A 27399-nucleotide genomic window follows, 5' to 3' on the forward strand; every position below is an offset into this window, starting at 1 on the left:
GCTACATCCTTACCCTTACTCGGAATGGCGAGGAATACAAGAGTGAGCCACAAAGCTCAGCAAGTAATACATAAAAGAAAAGCATAGCTGAAAATAGGGCACATGTTTCTAAATAAAACTCTCTGTTTTGCTATGTTTCGAAATATGATAAATGGGTTTCGAAATCTCCATCCTTAAACGATTAACTACTCACCCACTCAATGCAAAATGCTATGCGACATGCATACAAAAGGTCATAACACATACATGGCCACCCGGCCCACATAATAATCGTAATATTCACTGTGCCCATGACTGAAAACCTACATCCAAAGAAAACTATAAAACTTTGGGACCATTGGTCATATCACATTTGTGGCTATAGCTAATATATATATATATATATATACTCTCACCCATGGTCGTCACCAACGGACACGCCCCCCAGTCATCTCCGAATGAGAGTAAACCCTAGTTCGGTTGATGCCCCCTGGTTTTGGGGGATATATCCCAGCAGACATTCTCCACGTCGCATGTATCAATGCTCATGCAATGTAACATTTTAGTGGCCACATTCGAATGTATGTGTAACCAATAAAGTTTATGCTCTATGCTCACCCATGAAACCAAATACTACATGCTCACACAAGTCATCTCCATGATGCACAAATACCACACTTTCCAAGTCATGCTAGGATAAGGTTAAACATTCAAAAAATTAAAGACATTTACATTCCATCTTCATGGCCATGCTCTCTTTAAAATTTCGTTAGAAAACTTGGAAGATTTACAATTATAAGAACATGTACCCTAGCATTGGTTCAACACATATTTGGTCATTTTGGGCAATATATGACAAGAATCCACAAACACAAGGCATGGGAGAAGACCAATTTCCCACCATGCTTAGTTCAGAGAACACACATTTCCTTGGGATTTGTGGGGGAAATACAAGCCCCACCTTGGCTCACAATAACATGCACAAGACTTAGAAACCACCAAGTTTAAGAATTTACCAAGACTTGGTTTTCTCCCAAAACCATCACTAATATTGAACTCCCATAGTATACAACGTTCACAAGCTACCAATTCCTCATCTCAAACCCTAGATTAAAAGTTTAAATCAACAAACCCAAGCTTCCCCAAACCAAACCCAAGAGGGGAATAGATAACTATAGATGAGAGGGAAAAGAAAGAACTTGCCTCTATTGACTTCTTCAATTGATGATTGGATGACTTGGACCATTTCAAATGGTGAGATTTGGCTTGAAAATTGAAGATGAAATTTAGAAGATGGAGGAGGAAGAGACCCACGATAAGGATTCTCCAATTGCTTCTCTTTTTCCCCCTTTAATTCCCTTAATTTACATAAATAATTCTCCACCACAAGTTATGCTTACACCTCTCTTAGCTATACATGGTTTACACCTAAACCCCACTTGACTTAGCTTCTAGAAGGTCTTCCCCTCAGTTTTGACTTTTGCCTTCACCACCTTCATGCTTCTACAAGCCTTCTTCCATAGCCCTCACTAGCCATCTGAGAATGCCACTTCTCCTATTCTCCTTTAGATAATTTTGACTTTTCAATTTCCCTTCTTGCTTGACTTTTCCACACTTCACCTTCTTGCTTAACTTAGATTTTTCCACTAAGCTTTCAATTGACTTCATTTGAATTTCCAACTATACTTTGACTAATTCAAATTTCTAATTAAACATTTTCCCCTAAATAATTTATATAAATTGTAGGAAGTAAATTAAACAAGAAGTCTACATACTCAGCTTTTCAGATAAAATCATCGGTTCCCCCTAGCAACCCGTCACTAACTCTCGATACCTACCATTATTTAAATCAAGCATCTTAGACCGAATGTTTTGATAATTAAATTGCCAAAGAAAAATCAGGGCATTACATATACACACCCACTACTTGAGTAATTAAAGTGTAAAATTCAATGTTGACTGTATGTGACAAAGGTTCTTAACCAAACACTGTCGATGGGTAGTCGACACTTTTGACTCTTTTACATCCAAAAATTCTTAAAGTGGAGCTTGTCGTGGAACTCCAAAATCAAATTCTTTTCAGTTAGGGGACAAAAGATAGGGAACCTATGTATAAAGATTTCTTAAAAAGTCTACTATAGGTGTAAATTTGAGAATTGTCGGTTTAGCACACTTTGTTTCATTTCCTAGTTAGTCTTTTACTTATTTATTGAATTTTAAAATTATTTTCTTTTGTAATTTGGATTTGTTAGCACCCTATATAAGGGCCTCTCGATATGGGTGGAAGCCTTGATTATTGAATTGATAAGCAGATTTAAAAGTTGCTTCTCAACGTTATTGTCAGTTTTAGTGTGATTTTACTTCAAGTTATATATCATACCATTGTTCTTATCATGCATTTATTTGAAACAAAGCCAACAAACTAACATCCCTTTCAAGAAGATTTCAACTAGAATTGGAAAAACAAACATCACCTAAATGTAACAAATGGTGCAAAATATCCTACTAAGTCCTAACAAAAGCCACGAGTTTAAACTACTGCCAAACAGCCTATTACTACTACTCTAAGTTAACTGAAAAGTAGTTTCTTTCATCAGAAGTACTTTATCACACCATAACAACAACAAAGAAAGAAAAGAAGAATTTTTAGCCAAAAAAAAAAGAAAGAAATAAAGATATTTATCAAAACAGAGAATGAAAGAAAGAAAGAAGCTGATTCAAAACAAGAGAAACAGAGAATTTTATATCAACAAGCCTTCTGGGACCATCAAGATAACCTGTGCATATAGAGGAATGGGGTTCAAAAGAAAGTCCATCATCACCTGGTGGTCTGTCAAATAACTATCAGGACAACTTATGTAGGATAATATAACAACCATGAACTACCTTCCCATAGGGATAGACTAGTGGGGCAAGTTCTAAACTAGTTGTCATGCCCCAATTCTAGAGGCTGTGACTGGCACTACCCTTTTAAGAAGTCATAAACTCTAATAGGGAATAGTAAAACTTACACGATACATTACCATCTATCATTTAAACATCTCAAATAAATTATGAAAAATTTCCATCATCTTTATTTTGAAATTGAAGTGCCCACCGGCTTTTCAAAAGTTTGTCATACGATTACAATGTCTAAAATTACTAAATCACAAAAGAATAAGCCTCCCTATGCACAAGTCCAGTGAAGTAAGGTGTTTGTGTTATAGCTCAGAGTGTGTTTAGGGTCTATATAGTTAGAGTTTCCTACCACGATTCTTACCGTTAATTCAATGCCAACATATAATTCTAAAAATATTAAGGGGTAAGTCTACCACAGACCTAGTGAGATGTAAAGAGCATTATAATGGGGGGAATATAACATTAATGCATTGAAAGATAAATCATGCCAAGTAGTAATTAAGACAATGTAGGAGATGAGGAATAAACATGTACATTTAGGAGTAGACAAGTTAGAACCATAACACATATTCTATTAACTTAGGGGTAGAACGACTCTCACTTACAAATTATTCTTCGATGGAACCACTCACGTCTAATTTAAACATAATGGCGGGACCTCTCGCGCCTAATTTGAACATGATGACAAAACCTCTCACGCCAACAAGGGTGGACCAATTCTCACACTATTGTATACATGGTGCACCAACGGCTAACTTTTACTGTAGTTAACAATACAGGGTTCTAACTAGTTATTTCCTTTAAGATATATTTTATGCTACCATTCAATGTTAGAACTGTCACATGCACTGAGTCAAATATAAGTATCAATTTACATAGATCAAGGCAACATGAATTATATTTTTCTCACATGTAAATTAAAGGAAATGAAATCAGCTATAAGTGTGAATATGCACATATTAGGCAACGTGAATTCTATTTTCCCCAAATGAAATTTAAAGAAATGTTATCATGATAGTATATCAAGAATACAAGGATGATGCCTCCACGGGTATGGTGCAGTGGTAAAGCACTTGGAGTTTCACATGGAGTATTAGGGTTTGAATCAGTGCGATGACTTGAAAGGCAGAATTATTGCTGGAAGGCAGTAATAAGGTTGGAAGGCAAGCCCAGAATGGACTGCACTAAATGTCTAGCTTTGAGTGTGTATAAACTGTGTCCGCATCCAGATTTATCCAAGAGGTGCATCAGGGGGAAGGTCACCCGTTCCTAAAGATTAGTCAGGCGAAGCTCAAACACCCTAAGTGAATAAAAAAAAAAATACAAGGATGATTAGCAATATGAATGCAGCAATTGCCACTATAATATAAATTACCCACTCATAGTGTTATATTAAATTTGAAATTCTCTCATTTGCCTTTTCGCTGGGTCACGTCAAAATCACCTAAAAAATTATTAAACTACATGAGAATTAAATAAAAAAAATGCAAGATCTAAAACGTCTATCCTAACTAACTAACACACCACGAGTGGGACGAGCACGAAAAAAAGAGTGAGGTGAACATAATTCTAACGCTGAACTTTTAAGAAAACTGGTTAGGTTTTAATGGAGTGTAAGAATTAAGTTTTACCAATTAAATTTAGATTTTTGAAAATAACTTGGGCCCGATTTGAAATAAAATTGGGCTTGGTCCAAATTGGGTTTGTTTTAGTTGCAAAATTAAAATAGGAATTGGTTAACCATTGAATTTAGCTAACTAAGGGTAATATACATCTATTTAGAAAGTCAATAAACCAGGGATATTGTAATGCCCCACTTTTCCAAATACGTAATAACTTGAAATATAATTAAGACATCACCTACGGGCGTTATGGAAACCCTTACCAACGGAAGCATTGGATCAAACCTACAAGCTTAACCAAAGTTAAATAAAGGGGTTTCCACTAGATTTCCTTTACAAGTACAAGAAATGTATACGACCCTCAATACTCCATAACACACAACACATCACAGCAGGTACAATTGTAGGATACCCACACACACCCTTTACAACCTTGAGTATCCTAGCTGCTATTTACAATACATCACTTGGTTACAAGGGTACATAATGAACTAAAACCAAAAGCTAGCTGCAAAACCCAAAACTAGCCAAGCACCACCTTTTTTCCCTTGCTCAAACCAGAACCTGGAACACCTGGCACTTCTAATAAACCTGGGATGTTGAATATCCCAAGGGTATGAAACACCCGAGTTAGATAATAACATCTAAATGAGTGACTCAGAAAATGAGAGTACAGTCCTTGAGGATAAGGCTTCATCATTTCTCCCATGTGCATCCAACCCAAATGCACCAATTGTCCCTTAATTGAATTTAATAGAGTTTGGAATCCAAAGCTCCATTTGATTTGAGTTTGAAATCCATGATATTTTGAAGAGATATTTTTAAGGTTTCAACAAACGACGCTTTGGCCTGAACTTTTCATGTAACTACATTTTGACCCTTACAACTTGGTCCCCGGGCTATTTTTAATTGCACATTTTGGTCCCTGAAAATGGATAAATTACACTCAGCACCCCAAGATTTTAGGTAAATTACACTTTTACCCAAACTTCAGTATTTACAATTTTACCACTAGTTCAGAAACTAAACCTTTGTCTCAAGGCTTCTATAATCACTTGAAATGACATATTTCCTCAAGTATTAGAACCTAACAATCTCAGGTATTACCTCATCTTTGATTTTGAAAATTTGGGGTGTTACAGATATTACAAGATAATCCAAATAAATTAAGGATTGGACAAAGCAGAATATCATAAGCTAGCCTTAATATTCTTCACATGTGAAGTTCCTCTAATTTTCAATCTCATAGTCACACCTCCAAAGAAAATTCACCTAAATTTATGTTACAGGCATTTTTCAAACCTCATTTGGCTATTGTCTGGACTGCTTTGGGCTGGGAATAGTCCAATGATTGAGCCCCAACCACTTGGAGCCCAATGGGCCTAAGGCCGAAGAACATCTCAGCGAGGTCACACAGTGTTAAAGCATGAGCTCAGATTGTGATAACAAGCGAGCTCCTAGTAGTGCCCCTGGCTCGCTAACTGAATCCAATCAGCTCGCAAAGAAAACCATGAAGCAGAATAACCGAAGATGATGTCTACCTGTCCTTATCCGTGGTAAACCAGTCCCCAGATGATACGGAGCTTTTATTCCCAATTTTATGGAGATAATAAGGGCACATTATCCCTCACGATGTGGCCCCACTACTTGGAACTTTGTGTAAATTATAAATACCCCACGCTATAAATAGGTTGTAAAAAATCGTTGTACAGCATGAGAAAAATACATATTGTTACTCTACCAAAATTATCAGAGGATAATCATGGACTATGTATCATTCTGGCTGAACCACGTAAAAACCCTCACGCGTATTGTTCGCTGATTATTCTATCAGTGCGGGCCGACAAATCTCAGTCGACCAATTCTGAACGTCAACATTTTGGCGTTAGAAAAAGGGTCATTCTGACCAACGTCAATGGCAAGGAGAAGACACACGAGAAGTTCTGAAGTGATGGTCAATCAACCCAAAGACCATGTTAATTGACCGCCAAAAATCCCAGCTATAAAGGGCACAGTCGTTACTGCTGCAACTGCCTCTATTCCCCTATTGGCTGGAGCCACCTCAAGAGTCCCTTCATGGGTTCCCAATCAATCTGTGACCCCTATTCCAAGGATAGAGGCGGTTCTAGCCTGGTAACAACGTTAAGAGGCGTTGGAGAATACGGTCAAGCAGCTCTTGAATACAGTTAGGATGTTGGCCCAAGCGCAAGTTTGGGTCATCCAAAATCAGGTGGCGATCGAGCCACTCGAAGGCGTCCAGCAACCTTGGGATGAAAGACTCCTTCTAGATGAAAGGGGAGGTAGAGGAACATTATGATGGGCTGGATCTACGTATTCCTCAAACTCACGGTCTAGGAGATCAAAAGAACGGCTATCTCGGAGAAAGGGACTGGAGGCACACCCCACAAATTAGAGAATGAGAGCAAATCATTATGAGGATCACCGTGATGAGATTCATAAAGGGAGTTGACAACGTGGAGATCCTCGCCTAGGGGAGAGCTCGGCCAGGAGCAACCCAGGTTGTGCCACTTATTGCAACTTGCCAAGGAATAAGAGACAACATCAGCCTCGAGCTCGCTATTTGCCAAAATGAGTTAACGGATGGGAAAGATGGTCTCCCCTCGGACGATCTTTGGACCAAAATCCAACTGTGGAGGAATTGTTGCAAAGGGTCTGATAATTGGAGGCGCGACATGGAGGTCGTGACCAAAAAGGAGACCGCGATGAAATGACCCTATTCTCAAGAGAAGTCGAACAGGAACCTCTACCCCTGCAGATTTAAGGTCCCAAACATCCCTCAATACAATGGATACGATAACCCCTATGATCATCTAGATGCCTTCAACATCCAAATGGACCTGTAGACCTCTAGCTCGCTAGCTAAATGCTGAGTATTCCCCACAACTTTGGGTGACATACCTTGGACATGGTTGAGGAGTCTTCCCCCCCCCCCCCTGGTAGCATCTGTAGCTGGGAGGAGTGCCAAAGGAGGTTCATTAACCAATTCAGATCACTCCGGAGGTAGCTCGCCCCAACATGTCACCTCGTTACGATTTTCCAACGATCTAGTGAATCTTTGAAGGAACACATAGAGAAGTTCAGGCTCGAGGTCAATAATGTTGAGAACCCCTCAGACGAGAGTATTTTAACTGCGATATCTGTGGGACTCTGAAAAGATGGGAAGCTCTATGAGAGCATCTATAAGTCCCCCGTAAGGGACCAAGGTGAGTTCTATGAGCGAGCTGCGAAGGAGATTACATGGGAGGGAACTTTGGTTCGAAGAAGCCCAATAATCAAAAGAATAGAGGTGGAAGCGTTAACCAGAGAAAAAAGTGGGGCAATGACGACAACAATAAAGGAGGTCAATGGCGAAATCCTAATAATCAGGTCGATAAGAAAGTAAGAAATGAGCAGGGAAGCAAGCGACCTCCACGCCAAGGTCGCAAGCACAACTACAGTGTCATGTCCGACACGCAGGATAGGATCTTCGCCGCTAAGAAAGGAAAGGAAAATTTTAGGAAACCTAATCCCATACGAATTCCCAACAGATTCAGAAACAGGGACAAGTTCTACGCCTACCACAACGAGGCAGGACACAATACCTCCGAGTGTTGGGCATTGAAGGATGCGATCGAAGAATTGATCAAGAGAGGTCGCTTGCATGATTATGTGGTGTGACTGGGAGATTAACAGCCCCAGCACCCAGTTCAACCAGAGCCTCGTCAAGCTCCCAAGCAGGATCGAGTACCTGCGATAAGAACTATCTTCACTATTTACGATGGGCCTCATATTGCAAGAACCTCTAACAGGTCGCACGAGTGTTATGTATGGGAGGTCGGTCACCTCTTACTTGTATGGCGAACATGGAATATTGTCAAAAAAAGCCAAAACAACCCCCAGTGACATCGTTTTTACAGAAGAAGATACAAGAGAGGTGCACTGGCCTCACAACGACGCTCTTGTGGTCCGAGCTCGAATTGGAAACGTTGAAGTACAAAGGATTATGGTTGACACAGGCAACTCAGTGAATGTAATGTATAGAGGATGCTTCGACCAAATGGGCCTCGGGTCGGATCAGCTAATGGCTTCCCCAGAGTTGTTTTATGGCTTCACTGGAGATGTGGTGACCTCGATGGGACACATTAGGCTCCCACTTACGATTTGGGACTTAGACCGCCAGGCTATTGTGATGACGGACTTCTTGATCATTGACTATCCTTCGGCGTATAACGTTGTCATGGGAAGGCTCGCTATGAATGACTTAAATCTAGTTATCTTGACCTAAGTTTTGACCATCAAATTCCCAACTCCGAATGGGACTGGATGCATGAGAGGCAAGCAATATTCAGCGAAACATTGCTACGAAGAGGCGTTGAAAATAGGATTCAAAGGAAAGAAAGTCAATATTGTCTCAAGAGGTGGCCCACGGGGTGTAAGTGAGAAAGGAATCTGTAATACCCGAGAACTTTGGGTAATTAAGAAATGAATATTTTATTAGAAAAATCAAATTTTGAGGAAAATAGGTATCAAAATAGCCCGAGAAATTGACCGAATCGACTCCCGAGAGTACCTTGGAGCCGAGATGCCTAAAGAAAATGATATGTAAGTGTCGAGTAAATTGAGATATAATTTATGGCATCGAAAGAATTTGGATCGGGAATAATTTTTGGTACAGCTAAAAATGCAGCTTCGGGATAGGCTGTAAAATCGAATTATTGTAGGGGGCCTCCGAAAAGACAAAGAAACCCCGAGGGTTTTCATATTTGATGTGTAGAACAACCCTTCAATGATTTTAGGAAGAAACTAATGGATTTTGGGCTAAAACAAAGATTCGGGCCAAAGTGCAGTTTACCGAATTAGCCGGAGGGAGGTTGAGATGGCGAGTTTTTGGAATCTTCCAAGAAGGAATGAGAGTTTTTAGGACTTGAAGGATGTATTGGAAATATTAGAAAGTTCAGTGGCTTAGTGGAAAATGGCCAAAGTGAAAATACCAAAATTAGGGTGAAAGTGCAATTTTTCAAAGTTGAAGCAAGGAAGCTTCCTGCCATGGCCGAGAGACCAATCTGGTCGCCGACCAGTGCCTACCGACAATGGGGATTTGTGCCAAATGGGTCGGGGATGTGGGTCGGGTTTGGGTCGACAAGGGGGCATGGGTTGGCCGAAAAATGAAGATTTTCGACCAAGTTTTCGGTTGAATTTTGAAAGCTTCAAAAGTGATGATTACGGTCGGTTTTTACAACAAATAGGTTGATCCAGGGGCGGTAGAATCCTCAAAGGGGTCAGGTTAGCAAGCCCTAAGCGTTTGGAAGCTCGGTTCGCCTATAAATAGGAGATAGCCGAATGCTTTGAAAAATTAAAATGTTAGATCCGTGAGTTTGTGAACGAATTGAGAGCATCGGATAAGGGGCTTTTGTTTCCCATGTCCTAAGCTTTATTTCTGCCAAATTTGAGCCATTTTTGTTGATAGTTGAGAAAGATCCGAAGCTTCGTCGGAAAAACGAGCTTCACCAGAAAATCGCTTGGAATAGTCTGAAAATAGCTCAGTTTGTGGGATTTTTGGTACCATCTTGTAGAGGGCGAAGAAAGGAAGGTTTAGGTTCAAACGGGGGTCAAAACGGAGGTCAGATGAAGGAGATATGGCCATTAAACCAGAGAGCGTCGGAGCTGGCCGGAATCTAGAGGAAGAAGACAATTAGTGCGTGCACCACACTCTCCAGCTAGGACCTGCAACTGGAGGCACGTGACCCAACTTGTATGGGCCAGTGAGGGCGCGTCCACGCTCAGAAAATTCTGAAATAAATTTCTAAATTGCTCTAAATTCGAGATCTAGGTCCTATAGAAAAATATTTGAATTTGGAGTTCTCTAGGTCTCGTTTCTAGAATCAAAGAGCCTCGTTTTGCGTGAAAAGGCACCATCCGGGTAAGTCTAGTATTTTTATCTTCGGGTTCATAGCTTATTATAATTTTTGTGAAGAAAGATTGGAGAAAATAGCTTTGGAGGGATTTATTTGGATTTTTAGAGGCGAAAATAGAAGAAAAATGGAGAAAATATAAAAATTATGAGAAAAATAGGTTTTTGATTATTATATGTTGATTAGGGTGCCTTGAGGATTAAAGTGATGTGATTTGTGTAAATTTTGAGTTTGGCACGAAAATCGAGGTCGGGCACCCAAATCGAGGCAGTGCGCGCTTTTTGAGGTATTCTGATATTTTGTCAAAGGTGAGCAGTTCTAACCCCAAAAATTCATTTGTTCATGTTATTCTCCTCTTATAAACTTGATTTGATCCATGCAAATGTTTTGCTCCATGTGAATGGTTTTACCTGTCATGGTTGTTTTCATATGGGTTTGTCCCGAAATGGTTTATGCATGTGCATTGAATTTTGTGATAAAATTATGTGCATGATATGTTGTTTCATATGATCATTGGCGTGTTTTTGGGTTGGGATGTCAACTTATGAGGTGGCACTTAAAGTGGTAGCACTAGGGAAACGTGCCAAGGCAAAATACCCACTTGTGACGGGGGCTGAGAATGGACACCACCTTTGCGAGTCGACAAGTGGCGGGGCTGAGAGTGTACACCACCTCGGACTGGCAAGAGGGGGCTGCGAATGGACACCACCCCAGATGCCTTGCGCGGTAGTATTGTTTCCAAGGTGGACGTGGATAGTGTTGATCATCATTTGGCCAGGATTGATGTTGACAGTGCTCCGTAAGCTTCTGAGTGGGAAGGTAATGATAACGGGGTGGTTCTCGGGTTCATGCATTGACGTTGCTCTCTCTTAAGCTAGGACTGTGTTTTACAAATGTGTCAATATAGTTGTGTTGCCTTTAGAGAGATTACATTTTCCCCGGTTAGGGTTAAGTGCTGTGTGGGATTCTCTTGGGCCGGGTTTTGTCATGATATTATGTTGTTTCATATCTTGCATACATTCATGAAAACGTTTTGAACTCTCACTTAGATGATTCATCATCTTATGTTGGACTTTGGTCCTTGGAATATTCTAACGTTCCAGGTGGTAGCAGCTGTTCCAAAGGGAAAGGAATTATCGAGGACTGATGGCAACTTGTAGGTGGATCATAATATATGTTTCAGATTATATGTATTTCATTTTGATGATGTTAGATGATGATACAGTTTTGATGTTATGTATAAGATGGTTTCGGTTATGTATCACATCAGGTTTCGATCTAGCTTTCGCATTTGTTTATGATGATATTGCCTGTCTTAGCTTGATATTTGTAAATTTGATATGCTAAGAAGGTAATCGGAATTGTCGAGGAAAATTACGGATTTAAGTGTTATGTAATGGATGCGCATGTCTAGGAAAGTTCTAGCTAAGGTAAGACTTGGTACTTAAGTGTGTCCGTTTGTGACCCACCTCTCTTACCTGTGAACTTACCTGGTGTACTATTCACGTACAGACGTTGTATTTGTGAAAAAAATATATCCCCGAAATTCACGATGGTATATTCCGCATATATTAACGCCCCTCGGTTGGAGCAGGGTGTTACAGAATCCATCACGACTTGGACTCACGCGAGGTGGACTGTGATCAAGCTGCCAGCCCGATAGACGACCTGGAGGATGTTGTGGTTAGCAAAACTGACACTGAGAGATGCCTCAAGCTAGGTAAGAACCTCGTTCCTGAGGTAAAGACTTAGCTGACTGACTTTCTCAAAACAAACCTAGATGTGTTCTCCTGAAACCATGAAGATATGGTGGGGATAGACCTGGATGTGATGATACACCGGCTCAACATAGATTCCGATCACAAGCCAGTTCGCCAAAAGAGGAGGCCTATGATTATAGAGCGTTATGCGGCCTTGAAAGAAGAAGTGCACAAACTGCTAGCAAACAAGTTCATCAGAGAAGCCCATTACCCAATCTAGGTAGCAAATTCGGTTTTGGTAAAAAAAAGAACGGGAAGTGAAGGACCTATGTGGATTTCATCAATTTAAATAAAATATGCCCAAATGATAGTTTCCTTTTGCCTAGAATAGATCAGCTCGTGGATGTAACGACCGGTCACCAACTTCTTCATTTCATGGATGCTTATTCAGGGTACAACCAAATTCCTATGAAGAAACTCGAAGACGAGGAGCACATCTCGTTTGTCACTGATCGAGGATTATACTGCTATAAGGTGATGATGCCTTTTGGGCTGAAGAATGCTAGAGCAACCTACCAGCGTCTGGTTAATATGATGTTCGAGGATTTGATCTGAAGGACCATGGAAGTTTATGTGGATGATATGCTGGTGAAGTCTAAGAAAGTTGACGACCATGTTCGCGACCTGGATGAAATGTTCCAAATCTTGAGAAAATATCAGATGAAACTGAATCCACTCAAATGCACATTTGGCATAGCTTCTGGGAAATTCTTAGGCTTCATGGTGAATGAAAAAGGGATTGAAGCCAACCCCGAAAAGATCCAAGCTCTACTTGACATGAGGTCACCAACTAAATAAAAGAGGTGTAGAGCCTTAACAGCTAGATCGCTGTCCTCAGTAGGTTTGTCTCCAAGGCCTCCGATAAATGTATTCCATTCTTTAATATGTTGAAGCAGGCAAAAAATTTTCAATGGACAGAAGAATGCGAGGTCGCTTTTCAGCACTGAAAGAATATATGGAGCGGGCCCCACTTATGTCCAAGCCAAAAGAAAGAGAGAAGCTAATCGTCTACTTGGGGGTGTCTCAATACGCTATCAGTGTCGCACTAGTGTGAGAAGAAGACAGGGTACAATACCTGGTATATTGTGTAAGCCACAGATTGTTAGATGCAGAAACTAGATATACCCCAATAAAGAAACTTGCCTACTGCTTAATGGTGGCATTAACGAAGCTGCGCCCTTACTTCCAAGCCCATCGAATTAATGTGTTGACAAAATACCTGCTAAAACAAGTCCTGCAAAAGCCCGACTCATCAAGTCGGTTACTCAAATGGGCTACTGAGCTTGCTCAGTTCGACATAGAGCACAAACCGAGGTCGGCCATAAAAGGACAGCTGCTAGTAGATTTTATTGTAGAGTTCGCGGGACTGGCAGAAAAAGAGCTTGAGTCTTCAGAGAGTCCGTCCTGGGAGTTTTATGTGGATAGATCTTCTAGCGAGCATGGAGCTGGAGCTGGGTGCTCCTGATAAGCCCGGAGGGGCATAAAATTCCATACGCATTAAGATTCGAGTTTAAAACAACCAACAAAGAAGTAGAGCATGAGGCACTGTTGGCAGGGCTACGCCTGACGAGAAAGGTGAAAGTAGAATGGCTGACCATCTTCAGTGATTCTCAACTCGTGGTATGTCAAATACGAGGTGAATATCAGGCGAAAGGCTCGAAGATAGTGGCCTACCTCTAAAGAGTTCAGAATTTAATGCGCACCTTTAAAGGGTGCGAGGTAAACTAGGTGCCAAGGAACTAGAATTTTCACGCCAACACTCTAGCTCGCTTGGCGTCAGCTCGAGATGCGGACTCATTGGGAGCCATTCCGATGGAGTTCCTAGCAGGACCAAGCATGAAGGGTCAAGGCAAAGTTTTAGCGATCACGATAGCCCCAGGATCGTGGATGAAACCCATTATTGACTGTCTATAGGAAGGAAAATTACTAGGCGACAGAGTAAAGGCTCGTCGTGTGCAAGCTCGGGCGTCTAGACACTGCCTTTATGATGATATACTCTACAAAAGAGGGTTTACTACCCCATTGTTAAGATGCCTCGATGACCCTAATTGCTAGACCGTACTCAAAGAAATCCATGCAGGTTACTGTGAAAACCACGCTGGGGGGTTGTCCTTGGCTCAAAAAGCACTTCACCAGGGTTTCTACTAGCCTACGATGAAGTAAGACGCTATGAATCTAGTAAAAAGATGTGACACGTGCTAAAGGTTCACAAAGATCCCACGAGCTCCACCAGCCTATTTGCAACAGATGAGCAGCTCGTGGCCCTTCACCATATGAGGCATGGACCTAATTGGCCCACTCCCAACAGCTCGTGGTGGATGCAAGCATGCTATAGTAGTAGTTGATTACTTCACTAAGTGGGTAGAAGCGAAGGAGCTTGCGCAGATATCCACAATAAAAGTGGAGAAGTTCGTTTGGAGTAATATCATTTGCAGATTCGGGGTTCCCCAACAGATAGTCACAAACAATGGAACCCAGTTCACTAGCGAGCAGTTCGTCCAGTTTTATGAATCATTGGGGATCCAGAAGAGCTTCTCGGTCGTGGATCATCCCCAAGCTAATGGTCAAGTCGAGGTTGTCAACAAGATAATCAAGCAGATTTTGAAGACAAAGCTGGAAGATAGAAAGGGGGCCTGGGTGGACGAACTACAAATAATACTCTAGGCCTATCAAACAATAGCTCAAACCACCATAGGAGAAACTCCTTTCTCTATGGTCTATGGGTCTGAAGTGATGATCCCTGTAGAGAATGAAGTGATCAGTCAGCGAAAAGCCACCTTCAACCCCGAGGAAAACGACCAGCTACTGGCCACAAACCTTGATTTACTCGACGAGACGAGGGGGTTAGCTCGCACAGGAGTGGCTATCTATCAACAACGGATCGCGAGGTACTACAATCGGAAAGTTCGAGTCCGGTGCTATAATGTCTGTGATCTCGTGCTGCACCTTATTCTTCCTAGAGCTCGTAAGGCCAGCGACAGGGCACTAGGCCTGAACTAGAAAGGTCCTTACATTATCAAAGAAAACCTGGGCAACGGAGCATATCACATGGCAGATATGAATGGAGCTATTCTGCCACGAGCTTGGAACGCGGAACATCTCAGACCATATTTCCGATAAGCAACATCTTCTCTTTGCATAATGTTATACTGGTGTTCTATTTATGACATTACTCTGTTAATGAATTGAACTTATGATTATTGTTGTCAACTCTTATTATTTCCACTTTTCGTTAAATTTAAGAGGCAAGAAATAATCCTAATTCGAGGTCAAAAGGATATGATATGAGAACTGTGGCCCGTTCAACTTGACCTACGTGCCATGGTTTATGGCTTATCTGAGCATTCATCTTAGTCTTTGCCCTAGGTCGTGGTCGACGAACTAAAGCCCATTCATCTTTAACCGCAGTGTCATGGTTTGGCGCCTGTTAAGCCACCACCTCAGCTAAAAACTTATAAGTTATGATTCACTAGCTGGGGTCCTCTCATCTTGACAAAAGTCATGGACTGTGACCTACCTGGGTGTTCATCTTGACCTCGTTAAGCCCTCAAAAGTCATGGTATGTTAGCCGGGATCGTATTACGATCTATCTGAACATATAACTTGACTGCGAAATGTGATTTGATTTCACGTTCATCGAGCTACCATATGTTAGCTTAGATTTGATCTTGTTTATTTAAAAGTTCATGACCTACTGGGCATACGGTTCGAGCTAAGAAAATCTTGCTTAACATATTATCCGAAGTTGCTTGACTTTGAAACTTATCAATGGCAAGCCAAAGGTATCCCTGAGTTAACTAAATTCAAACTCATACATGATCTTTGTGTTCGACTTTCAACTTGCAACAAGTAACAAAGAAACAAAGTTTCATTGAATTAGAAAGATGTATCGCTTTCAAAATCAAAGTACAAAAAACAAGTAAAGGAAAGAAAGAGTCCTAGTGGCTTAAGGAATGCGAGCTTGAAGCAGTCGTGTCCTAGGGAGCTGGATTGCTAGCATCTTCAGCGAGAGGATCAACCCAGTCTGATCAAGCGCAGGCAAGGCTTCGACGACCTCCTTACTCATAGCATCGACAGCATATTTCTTCACTGCCTCTACCGCTTCTTCGCCGAAGTAGGAAAATTCGAGCTCTAGATACGCTCTCCACAAAGTGAAGATAAACACACTGCAAATGTCGAACTCGACATCCTCGCGTTCCTTTATGACCAAACTTCTATGTCAACCTTCATTTGCTCGATCTCCCTTTTTACCGCTTCAGCCTCCCAGATGCAGCATCAACTCGATAACGGGCCTGTTCCAAGTCACCTCTCATTACGGCCAGCTCTGCCTCAGCATTTTTTAGCTTCAAAGTGGCCTCGGAGAAGGCCGATTCATACATCCTCCTCTCGTGGGCTAATTCGTCTATGGCCTCTATCTTGGCTCTTTCAGCCCCCCTCACTCGATCTTTCAAGCCCTCAACCATGCTCCGGGATCTCTTGGACTTGGTGGTCAAGAAGGCCAGACTATCCTCCAACTTCTTCTTATCCTTCCTGAGCACCCCGATGACGTCCTCGAGCTACTCTTTTTCCTTAGCAACCCGGGCTCTCTCTTCTTTCTGATTGAAGACACCTAGGGAAGCCTATAAGGCTTTAGAGGTCAATACATGAGATGGAAATAAAGCAAGAAACACGAAATCGAGTGAAGAACCTTATCAAAAGACTGTGACGAGCAATGTAGTCACAGAGCGCATCACCCGACACCTCCTTCTTGTCCAAGGCCTTGGTGGAGTTGCCAAGGACCCCATCCAAACCGTCAAGGAAGGGCCGAAGTATGTCCAACTGGCCGTGACCTCAGATGCACTCGGCCTGGCAGAAGTGGTTGCCTTCTTCTTCTTGTCTACCTGGGTCTGGTTAACGACCTACGAGGTGGGAGGTGCTTTTCTCTTTCTCCCAGCAGCATGGGCCTCCTCGCGGACCACGGACTTACCATGACTTGCGTCAGCCATGGCCGTCGCCCGCTGTGAAGAGGTGTTTATAGGAGTGGGGTTTAAAGAAGTCGCGGCAATCGCTGGGGGGTCAAGACCGGGCAGAGTAACGAGGTCGCAACTCTCCCTAGCCACCTCGGTGCGAGGTTTCACCCTCTGGATTTTAGCAGGAGAAGAAGATACGTGGACGACCTCGGGTAAGCTCGAGATCGCAAAAGTGCCGGGTCTTTCGAGCTGAAGCTTCATTGCTTCTAATGACGTTAACAAGGCCACAACCGTGACTTCTTGGCGAGCTCTGTTTTCCCTAACTGGACTCCTACTGAAGTCGACCACGTCAAAGGCTGACCTTATCTCCCTTTGGCCCCAAACTCTAATGTCCTCCTTCCCGATATCCTTGATGCTGACAGATGGAGTGAACTGGTAGTTGCGAAGCAAAGAATTGCAGAGGTCGCAGTCATCCTCGTTAGTTTTTTCTTCTGAAGCTTTTTGAAGTTCTTGTGCCTCGGAGATGGTCAGCTCGGGCTTCCCACCAGTGACGTCTACAAAATCAAAAAGAGATTCATAAGTAAGGAGTGATAACGAATAAATTGTTGTTGCGAGTGCAAGCTAGAAGACTACTTACTCGGCACAAAAAGAAAGCTAAAATTATTAAGGTCATGGAGAGAGGAGCAGGAAATGTAAAACCACTAGGACTTGTAGTCCCCTACATTGGACTTTCTCTTGGCCTTCCCTTGAGGCAAGAGCTTCTTACAGTCTGAAGAATTAGCTTTCATATAATACAGTCTGTCCTTAGTACCTTTGAAAGAATAAAGGTACCTAAGGATTTTGGGGGTTGGAAGAGAAAGTTGATTCTTTTTGAAGAGTATGGCTAGGGAGGTTATCTGGGCGTAAGAGTTGGGGGTCAGTTGGAAAGGTGCGAGTTTCAGGTCGTTTAAAATGGTTATGAGGTAGGGTTGGAATGGAAACCTAAATCCGAACTCTAGGTGTTGGGGGCTGACGGCCACGAACCCTGCAGGAGGAAAGGCTACGTGGTCACCAGGAGAAGGTACCATTATGCGCGTGCCGCAGGAAAGGCGGTACTCTGCAGTGCACGACTTCAACTCGCTGATTGTCAGCTTCGAAGGGTAGCGTTTGAAGACCTCATGAGTTGCGCGTTCCTCGGCAGCTCGCTGGGCGACTACATGATCGGTGCACTGAGGAACTCTCTCAACGACCTCAAAGTCAGACGAGACCACGTCCTGTGCATTTCGCGGCAACATCCCCCCACTGTGCTCCGAAGAGCTAGATGTCTCGTCATCTTCTACCTTGTGGTTGAGGCGTTTCTAACCTAATGTGAACATCTACGATGGAAAGATAAAAAAGAAAAAAAAAAGAGTCAGGTCGCTGAGAACAGACTGGTCCTCACGGACCAAAGTTCCTAAGGATACTTCCTACCAATCAGATCGCACACTTCGCAATAGGGTATGACTCAAAACAAGGGGGACTAAGTCTATAGGCCTATTAAGCCTCCTAAAATAGATGAAAGCTAGTCCTACAAGACACACAGCATCGCCAGGAGGCAAGGCATGGAAATGGAATTGACAGAAAGAATGGGAGCAGAAATGAAGTAAACTAAATTACTATGAGAAACTTACTGTTCTTGATCGATTGCTACGAAAGCTAAGGAGACGAACCAACAAGAAAGCGACGGTGAAGGGCGGAGAAGCTTCGAAACAGTCGGCAATGAAGTCTCGGAGTTGGGAGGAAGAAGAAGGTTGCAGAAGCAAGGAATGTTTTTAAAAATGACACGGTAAATGGGGGGAAAGAATTTCCTCACGCTTTTATAGTTGGAAGTAGTCCACCATTGGATAAAGAGACTAACGAACTGCCCTAGATCCAATGGTGACGTGCGAGAGCATGGAGCCCACGGGCACAATAATTAAGCAGTTATGGGGAACGTGCGCATTAAAGGTGCCTCATACAAGACATGCGACATGAAATGACACAATTTGAAACAATTGGGCAGAAGTCCAGAAGGTGGATTGACAGCTTGCATAACCCAATTCGGTCTAAATACATAAGCTCGCACTCCGAAGATCACACCGCGAGCTGGGGGGCTAGTGTTACGGGCATTTTCTGAACCTCCTTGGGCTATTGTCTGGACTGTTTTGGGCTAGGAATAGTCCAATGATTGAGCCCCAACCACTCGGAGCCCAATGGGCCTAAGGCCGAAGAACATCTCAGCGAGATCACACAATGTTAAAGCACGAGCTCAAATCGCGATAACAAGCGAGCTCCTAGTAGTGCCCCTGGCTCGCTGGCCGAATCCGATCAACTCACAAAGAAAACCACGAAGTAGAATAACCGGAGATGATTTATACCTGTCCTTATCTGTGGTAAATCAATCCCCAGATGTTACGGAGCTTTCATTCCCAGTTTTATGGAGATAATAAGGGCACATTGTCCCTCACGATATGGCCCCACTACTTGGAACTTTGTGTAAATTGTAAATACCCTACACTATAAATAGGGGGTCAAAAACCGTTGTACTGACATGAGAAAAATACATACTACTACTCTAGCAAAATTACTAGAGAACAGTCATGGACTATGTATTATTCTGATCGAACCACGTAAAAACTCTCACGTGTATTGTTCGATGATCATGCTATTGTTTTCTTCCCCTCATATTTGTGATTATTCTATCAGTACGGGCTGATGAATCTCAGTCGACTAATTTTGAACGTCGACAATTTATAAATTCTTTTTTTAAGTTATAGGGTTATTTTGTTAAAAAAAAAAAAAAACATTTTCGAGTTTTGAATTTCAAGTTTTTCCTTTCCACAAAAAAATTGGAAAATGCATTCAATTATTGAATATCAAAAAATATTTTCTTATATTGTAAAGTTAAAATAAGTTTTTCAAATGGTCATGCAGAACGTGTTTTTAATTGTTATATAATACAATATATTGATATTACTAATATAATAATAAAATTAAAACTATCAAAACGATATTTATGATATTATTAATAATAAACCTTTAATGAAAATAATTAATTTATAATATTGCAAATTTGAAAGGATGGAAGAAAGGATAAATAGGTAGGAAAACTTTTATATTCTTAAGTCAAATTCAAGTGAAATTTGAATGACAACGGCAGGGTTTTCACATATTCATAGCAGAATGGGAATTGACGCAACCATTATATTAATACCATATCATATCTAATATATTAGTAAAATAAGATTAAAAATAATAATGAAAATTAATTCAAAAATTTAGTCGTTACCTGACACAATCTAATAGTCATTAGGATGACACTTTCAAAATAAGTTTTTTTAACGATATAAAAAATTAATAAAATTCCATATATAGTTCAAAAATATTAATCAAAATATTAAAAAAGTTACCACATCATACTTCACATAAAAAATGTGGCCAGCGTGTCAGGAGAAACCATTAAATGGCTTGTATTTCTAGAAATAGAAATATAAAACTGATTAGAAACAAATAAATAAAGTCCTTAGAGATTGTGTAATCATTCTTTTGGAACAGGAATGCTATGTTGCCCACTTACGAGCAACATAACATCACTGTCTTTTGAAATAGTCATGACTAAGATAGTTTTAAGTTTTTATTGTGCAAAAAACTATGTTTATTAGGAGGATTTTGTAATTTATCCTTACAAAATTACTGAGTTAGTGAATTATTTACTTGTAATTGAATCTATGACATAAGTATTGAGGTTGAAATTTTGTATTTTATTTTCTCTTTATTTATATGTATGAATAATGTGCGTGATTTTTTATTCTGAGAAAGAAGTGTGAGGGGTACCTTATGCCAACAATTAGGTGACAAGGAGCAAAGGAGATTTTATAAGTCACAGATCTTGGTAACAAGAATAAACCCATTGGCCGATGGATTCCTTCTAACAACCAGCAAGTGTTTTTAATTTTGATTTTTTTAATTTTTAAATTTTGTTATTAGTTAATTTCAATTTAATTATTTAATTAATATCATTTACGACGAACAAGCTTCAACGTTGTTCAATCAATTTCAGCTTAAATGTCGCTATAATAACTCAGGGTTGAGCTCGCACAGATATGTATAAAGTAAGAGAAAAATGCCCCCACGGGCATAGCCCAGTGGTTGAGGGCGAACACGAATTGCTTCCAAAGAGAAAACTATTACATAAATATGCTAACAAACTGAATAGGATGGGAATTCACATAATTAAGGGACTGATTGAATCGTGAAACAACCTGTGTCACACTAAGGAGCGGACACATAAAATCCCAACATAGTTAAATGCAACGGATGCAGTAGCAGCATTAACAGAATACCAACGTGCAATCCTAATAACTTCCTTTTTGTTACAGGTTTTGCAAAAAGTGGCAAAGTCTTCTCATTAATGTTCAAATTATAAAAATCTTTGAGTTGTACAGATATCAACCCATCATTACCTTCAAATTTCAAAAGAAAGAAAAGAGGGTGGAGCAGCAAAAGAAAAGAGAAACAGAGAACTTTATTATACACAAGCAGCAGCATGCAAGTGAGGCCCACTTGATCCCATCCTTCCTCTCAAAATTCAACTTCTCATTATTTGGTTGGATAGAATAATTCCATCAATGGTAGTTTCATCTTAAACCAAATGGACATGAAATAGCACAAAAAAAAAAAAAAAACTCTTGATTTATTTAGGGGGGCATCACAATCAACAAGCTCTAAACATTTTTTTTACCGTAATGCCTTCATTCCACAACTGGCACCTTAAAAATAGAGATCTTTACCCCACCCATAGTGATATTCCAAATAACCGTAAGGACAACCTGTGCAATCAGCAGGATGGGTGCCAAGAACAATGACTCTAGTGCTTGCTGGATCTGCAGGCACTGGAAAATTCTCGCAGTGCTCACAATCCCCATTACAAAAACCAGGAACGACATTTCCATAGGGATGAATTTGTTGGGCAACTTCTAAACTAAGAGATTGAGTGCTCTTCTTTTCTTCTGCCTCCTTGTACACAAAGTGAATCCCAACCTCCTTCACTTGATAATGACCACTTGTAACTGAAATATTCACTTCATCGCCACCTTCCAACTGATCCTCAAACTTCCAATAACTTAACCACATCAAGTCCTCACCAGCTCTTGGAATGCCATGAACTTCTGGGCAATAGCTCCATTTCAAATGCTTGGTTGCATTACTGATAATTGTGTGTAAGTACCAGCTTCCCGTCCCATCATAATCAGATAAAGCATTGGAAGTTCTAGGGTTGGGAAGTGCATAAACAGAACATACAGACAAACCTTGAGTTCTGAAATTAGCATCGGAAGGCATGGTAAAAGATATTGAGGATCCTACGTTCTTAAGACTGAATCTGTTAGGTATCTTGCTTCCAAGCACATAAGTGCAAAATGTATATGACTCGTGTAATCCCTGTACAAAAAAACAACACAAGTTAAACAGTAAGATACAACCCCCTGAGTGTGTGTGTGTGTGTGTGTGTGTGTGTGTGAGAGAGAGAGAGAGAGAGAGAGAGAGAGAGAGAGAGCGCACTAGGGGAGGAGACATCCGGGTTGTACGTGATGCATTGATTGATAAAAACTCCATAAGTGATTTTTCCATGCCTTCCAAGTCACATAAGCCCAAATTGTTAATGAGCTCCGCATCAACACATTCTAAGGGTTCTAATTTGAATAAGCCGAAAATCTCAACCAGACGCGTGCAAGAATAATAACCTAAGGATTTTATAGTTAAATCTACTGAGGCAAAGCTTATTTTTTCCAACAATTCACTGTCGTCAGTCTGCAATTCTTCTAAACTTTGCTGCAGCCCGTCAAGTGTCAAAAGCCTTGGGCATGATTTTAACAATAGCATTTTGAGCCCAAAAAGATGCTTAATGCAATTTGGGAGGCTACAAATTGGATTCCCGCTCAAATCCAATATCTGCAATGAGGATAGGTCGCTAAATTCCCTAGGGAAACTGTCATCATACAGATTGCAACCTGCAAAACTTAAACGTACCAAAGACTTTGGAAAAAAAACCCAGGAAAATTCTGGCCGACTTCTTGGATTTAGTGGCCAAAGCCATGCTTTCACCTTCCGAGTGATAGAGAGTAATAGATTTATTGCAGTTCCATCTGGTAGAAGCACTGCCAAAGAATTCATATTACCCAGCTCTGCTGAAAAATTTCCAAGATTAAAGCAACCGCTAAGGTCAAGTGTTTCCAGAGATTTTAGCTTATAAAGGGTTTGTGGAAGCTCCCTCAAGTTTTGACAATCTCTCAAGTTTAAGAAAACAAGTCTTTCTAGGCATCCAATCGATTCATTAATCATAATCAAACTAGTACAATTTTCAAGTATAAGCCTCTCAAGATTCGGCAACCTTGACAAATCAGGAGTCTCAAAAAGATAACGGGAATGACTTAGATTAAGAATTTTCAGTAATCTGAGGCACTGTAAAACAACAAGAGAAAACAAATGTTAATAATTTGATTAAAAATCTAATGAAATTACAAATTGATAGAAGAAATAAAAAGAAATGGAAATAGGAAACAAACCTTGGTTCCATTCAAAACCTTTTTCAAGCAACTATAAGGCATTTCAAGAGCAACCAGCATGTCCAAAGAAAAACCCTTGGGTATCCTTTGTAAAGGGAAATGAGACCAATGCAACCACCTCAATCCTTTGGGGAAATTTTTGTAGTTTCCAAATAATTTTACATGACTAATCTGTAGAAGTTGAAGATTGGACATCCCTGAAAATGCATCACCTTCAAAAGGTACATTTGAACGCATGTCAAGAACGAGGCCTTTGATTTTTCTTGAGCCCTGACAAAGAAGGGGAAGGGGGAGCAATGATAAATAAATAGCATATTTTCACAAATATGCACAAAATAAATAAATATAGTTAATTCGTACAATTTTTTCCTTCAAGACACGAAAGGAATCCTCGTGATTCCAGAGCCTGGTGCGTTCTCCTAACTCTATGGGTGATTCTTGCCGGACAATTTCCCTTCCCATGTCCTGAATCAATTGATGCATCAATAGCTTGTTACCTTCAATGGTTAACATATTTCTGTCAATAAGATTTTGAATCCCAACCGATGTGAAATAATTACATCCATCTAGGATTGTAGTTGTAGTGTCTTTGTCCCCTCCAACAAAGAAGCAAGCAATATCAAGGAATAAATCTTTGTCGTGGTAATCTTGTAAAGAGTCATAACTTAGTTTGAGTTTCTCAAGGATTTCATCGTCTGGAATTGCCTTCAATTTTTGTAGTTGACTTTTCCACACATCTAAACTTCTACCAGATAGGGAAGAACCCAAAATTTTAATAGCTAATGGAAGCCCGCTACAATAATCTACTACCCTTTTTGAGTCTATCAAATAACCATCAATAGGATGGCTTTGTCCAAAGGCATACCAACTAAAAAGTTGTAGGGATTCGCCCTGATCCAACTTCTCTACCTTGTGTACTTTCCAACACTTATGAGCTCTTGGTAAGCCCTCATTTCTAGTAGTTATGATCAATTTACTACCTGGTGAATGCCAATCCTTCATTCCAAGGACTACATCTAATTGTTCCCGTTTATCCACATCGTCAAGAACTATAAGAACTCTTTTAGAACCAATAGCTTCTTTAATCTTAACAATGCCTTCATCAACATGGCGTATTTCTTCCTCTCTTCCATTCAAAATATCTTTCAAAATTTGCCTTTGTAAATGAATTAAACCGTTTTGTAGTCCAAAATTTTCTCTTATATCTCCTACGAAGCTGCTACCTTCAAATTTTGAGAAGTTTGAGTTGTACACAAATTTAGCAATGGTTGTCTTGCCACTTCCACCCATCCCACAAATGGCAATAATTCCAACATCAACCCCCCCATCTTGTAACCACAAATTAATGCTTTTGGCACGGGAATCTAGTCCAATGGGGTGATTGGCAACATTCAAGACACTTGGCCGGCTTAGCTTGTCTTCAACCACCTTGACAATTTTTTGGATAAGCTTTGCCTCGTACCTATAATTTGCAATCCATGCAGAAAGTAATAGCTCATCAATTGCTAAGCATCTAACAACTTAAATAAATTAAAATTTTCTCTACAAAAAACTAATAGATTATGAAAATTATCATGGTCCACAAAAAAAATTACATCCGTTTGAACTTAAAATTAATACCCATTAGGATGAAGTCAAAAATATGGAAAGAACAATGGAAAAATAAGATAAATCATAGAAATCGAATGGCAAAAGAACTCTATTTAATGACAAGGAATTTTGTTTCTCAAAAATAAGATACGTTTTCACAGGTGAAGTTCCTCTAGTCTACCAATCTCTCCCCCACCCAAGCTACTTGAATCTGTTATCTTTTAGAAAGTTAATGGAGTCTATTTCTAATAGAATATGTCCTCTTGCAAAGACATTGCATCACAAGCAGAGTGTCCGCAGGGGTATCCTGTAACTGTGAAACAAATTAGCTATGTTGTAATTATGATCTAATTAATTTGATAATATATTATAATATAAAAACTAGCAAAATTATATTCATGATATTGTAATATTACAATTTTAATTATATTGATATTAAAGTTTAAAATTTTATAAAAAAATAGAAATTTTACAATGGCAAATTGTTTCTGTTAATATTTTTACTAATGATTAGTCAAATATACTTTTTTGATACATTTTTGCACCTTAGAATATTTAATTAATATTGTAATTAAATTACAGTCCATTCACAACTATGGACAGAGAGGTGGGACGCAAACAGTTACCTATCACCTCCATCTGGTAAAGTTATTCCTGCTAAACCAGCAACTTCCTCCAGCGCTTCCCTCCACCCCTTCAATTTCTCCTTCCACTCCTTTGCTGCTTTACCCGCTCCCAACTTGAACTTGAATCGCTTTTCATGGCTCGCAAATGCCTCTGCATAAACTCCCTTTTGTTTCCTGACATCCGACGGATCCACGCCGTAGAACACCGGCAGAACCACGTGGCCAGAGTCCCCCCTGCGTCCGAGGATCATCGCAAGCTCATCGAGGCACCAGCTCGAAGACGCGTAGTTTCTGGACAAGACAACAATTGAAAGCCTCGACTCTTCGATTGCCCTCGACAGCTCAAGCTTGATCCTTTCTCCCCTTCGGATTTCATCATTGTCCCTGAAGGGGCGAAATCCGGCTCCCGTAAGAGCGGTGTAGAGATGGTCGACGAAGGTATAGCGAGTGTCCTCGCCTCTGAAGCTCAAGAACACGTGATAGATGCCGCTGCTCCGAGAAGCGGAAGGGGAGGAGGAGGAAGAGGAGGAGGCGGGCTCTTTGGCTCTTGTAGTAGTAGTCATTGAACAGAGGGATTAGAGAAGAATGGATGTGTTGGAGAAAACTAGAGATCAATCAAAGTCTACCTCTTTGATTTATCATCAGAAAGATCGGGTAGAGACTAGAGAGCATCATCGACTCTGAAGTTAAAAAGCAAAGCAAATTATTGAATGGGCACCTTCTAGGAAACCGACTAAAGCAAAGCAAATTAGGGGAGTGCGAGAGAGAGAGAGAGAGAGCGCGCGCGACCAAAGCAAAGCATTGGTCAAAAAGCACATATTGTATGGGCAACTGCTAGGAAACCGGGGTGAAATTTCGCTGAAAAAATACAACAGCATGGCGTAGAGAGCATCGTCAACTTTGAAGTCAAAAAGCAAAGCAAATTATTGAATGGGCATCTGCTAGGAAACCGACCAAAACAAAGCAAATTAGAGGAGAGCGAGAGAGAGAGAGTGCAACCAAAGCAAAGCAAAGCATTGGGCAAAAAGCACATATTGATGGGCAACTGCTAGGAAATCGGAACGAAATTTCTTGGGAAAAAAGTTAGAAAAAATACAACAGAATGGACGAAATTATTGTTAATATGATAATTAGATGAAAGCACGAGGAAGCAATGAATATTACAGTAAATGCACTGACTGAGTTAAAACATAATGTTAAAAAAACATAAATTAACGTAAATAAATTCTCAGTGCATCAACAAAAATAGTAAATTGAATAAAAGTTAAAATTAGTTAATAAATGTTATATAAGTTGGGAATATGTGGCTGAAGTGCTACGCCAGATGGGGTCTGGGAGAAAATGGATAGGTAGGATGGAGCAGTGCTGTATGAATCAAAGGATCATAATTGATGTTGGCTCTATCCTAAACAAAAATACAACGCTTTTGTTTAAATGGGTTTGGAGATTTATTGACAATGAGGTTCCCCTTCGGCCCAAACTCCTTACAAGAAAAATATATAT

The 27399-nt window shown here is 40.5% G+C and overlaps 1 protein-coding gene across 1 annotated transcript; it reads right to left on the reverse strand.

The window, feature by feature from the left end:
• Positions 1-21623: 21623 nt before the first annotated feature.
• Positions 21624-26877, reverse strand: LOC127790347 (disease resistance protein RPV1-like). Its single transcript, XM_052319812.1, has 5 exons — positions 25897-26877; positions 24041-25142; positions 23681-23950; positions 22677-23576; positions 21624-22556 (listed from the first exon to the last, which is right to left on the reverse strand). The coding sequence occupies exons 1-5, from the start codon at positions 26457-26459 to the stop codon at positions 21888-21890; spliced, it is 3504 nt and encodes a 1167-aa protein (XP_052175772.1). The 5' UTR covers positions 26460-26877; the 3' UTR covers positions 21624-21887.
• Between the last annotated feature and the right edge of the window lie 522 nt (positions 26878-27399).

Source organism: Diospyros lotus, chromosome 14 (assembly GCF_014633365.1).
Source record: "Diospyros lotus cultivar Yz01 chromosome 14, ASM1463336v1, whole genome shotgun sequence".
Taxonomy (NCBI): domain Eukaryota; kingdom Viridiplantae; phylum Streptophyta; class Magnoliopsida; order Ericales; family Ebenaceae; genus Diospyros; species Diospyros lotus.

Bases quoted from the DNA above. Each gene is read 5' to 3' on its own strand.
- LOC127790347 (XM_052319812.1), bottom strand. From the start codon at position 26,459: ATGACTACTACTACAAGAGCCAAAGAGCCCGCCTCCTCCTCTTCCTCC. The intron at 25,143-25,896 runs GTAACTGTTTGC...TGCAAATTATAG, and splicing joins TTACCAGATGGAGGTGATAG to GTACGAGGCAAAGCTTATCC. The intron at 23,951-24,040 runs GTACGAATTAAC...CTTCTTTGTCAG, and splicing joins GTGTCTTGAAGGAAAAAATT to GGCTCAAGAAAAATCAAAGG.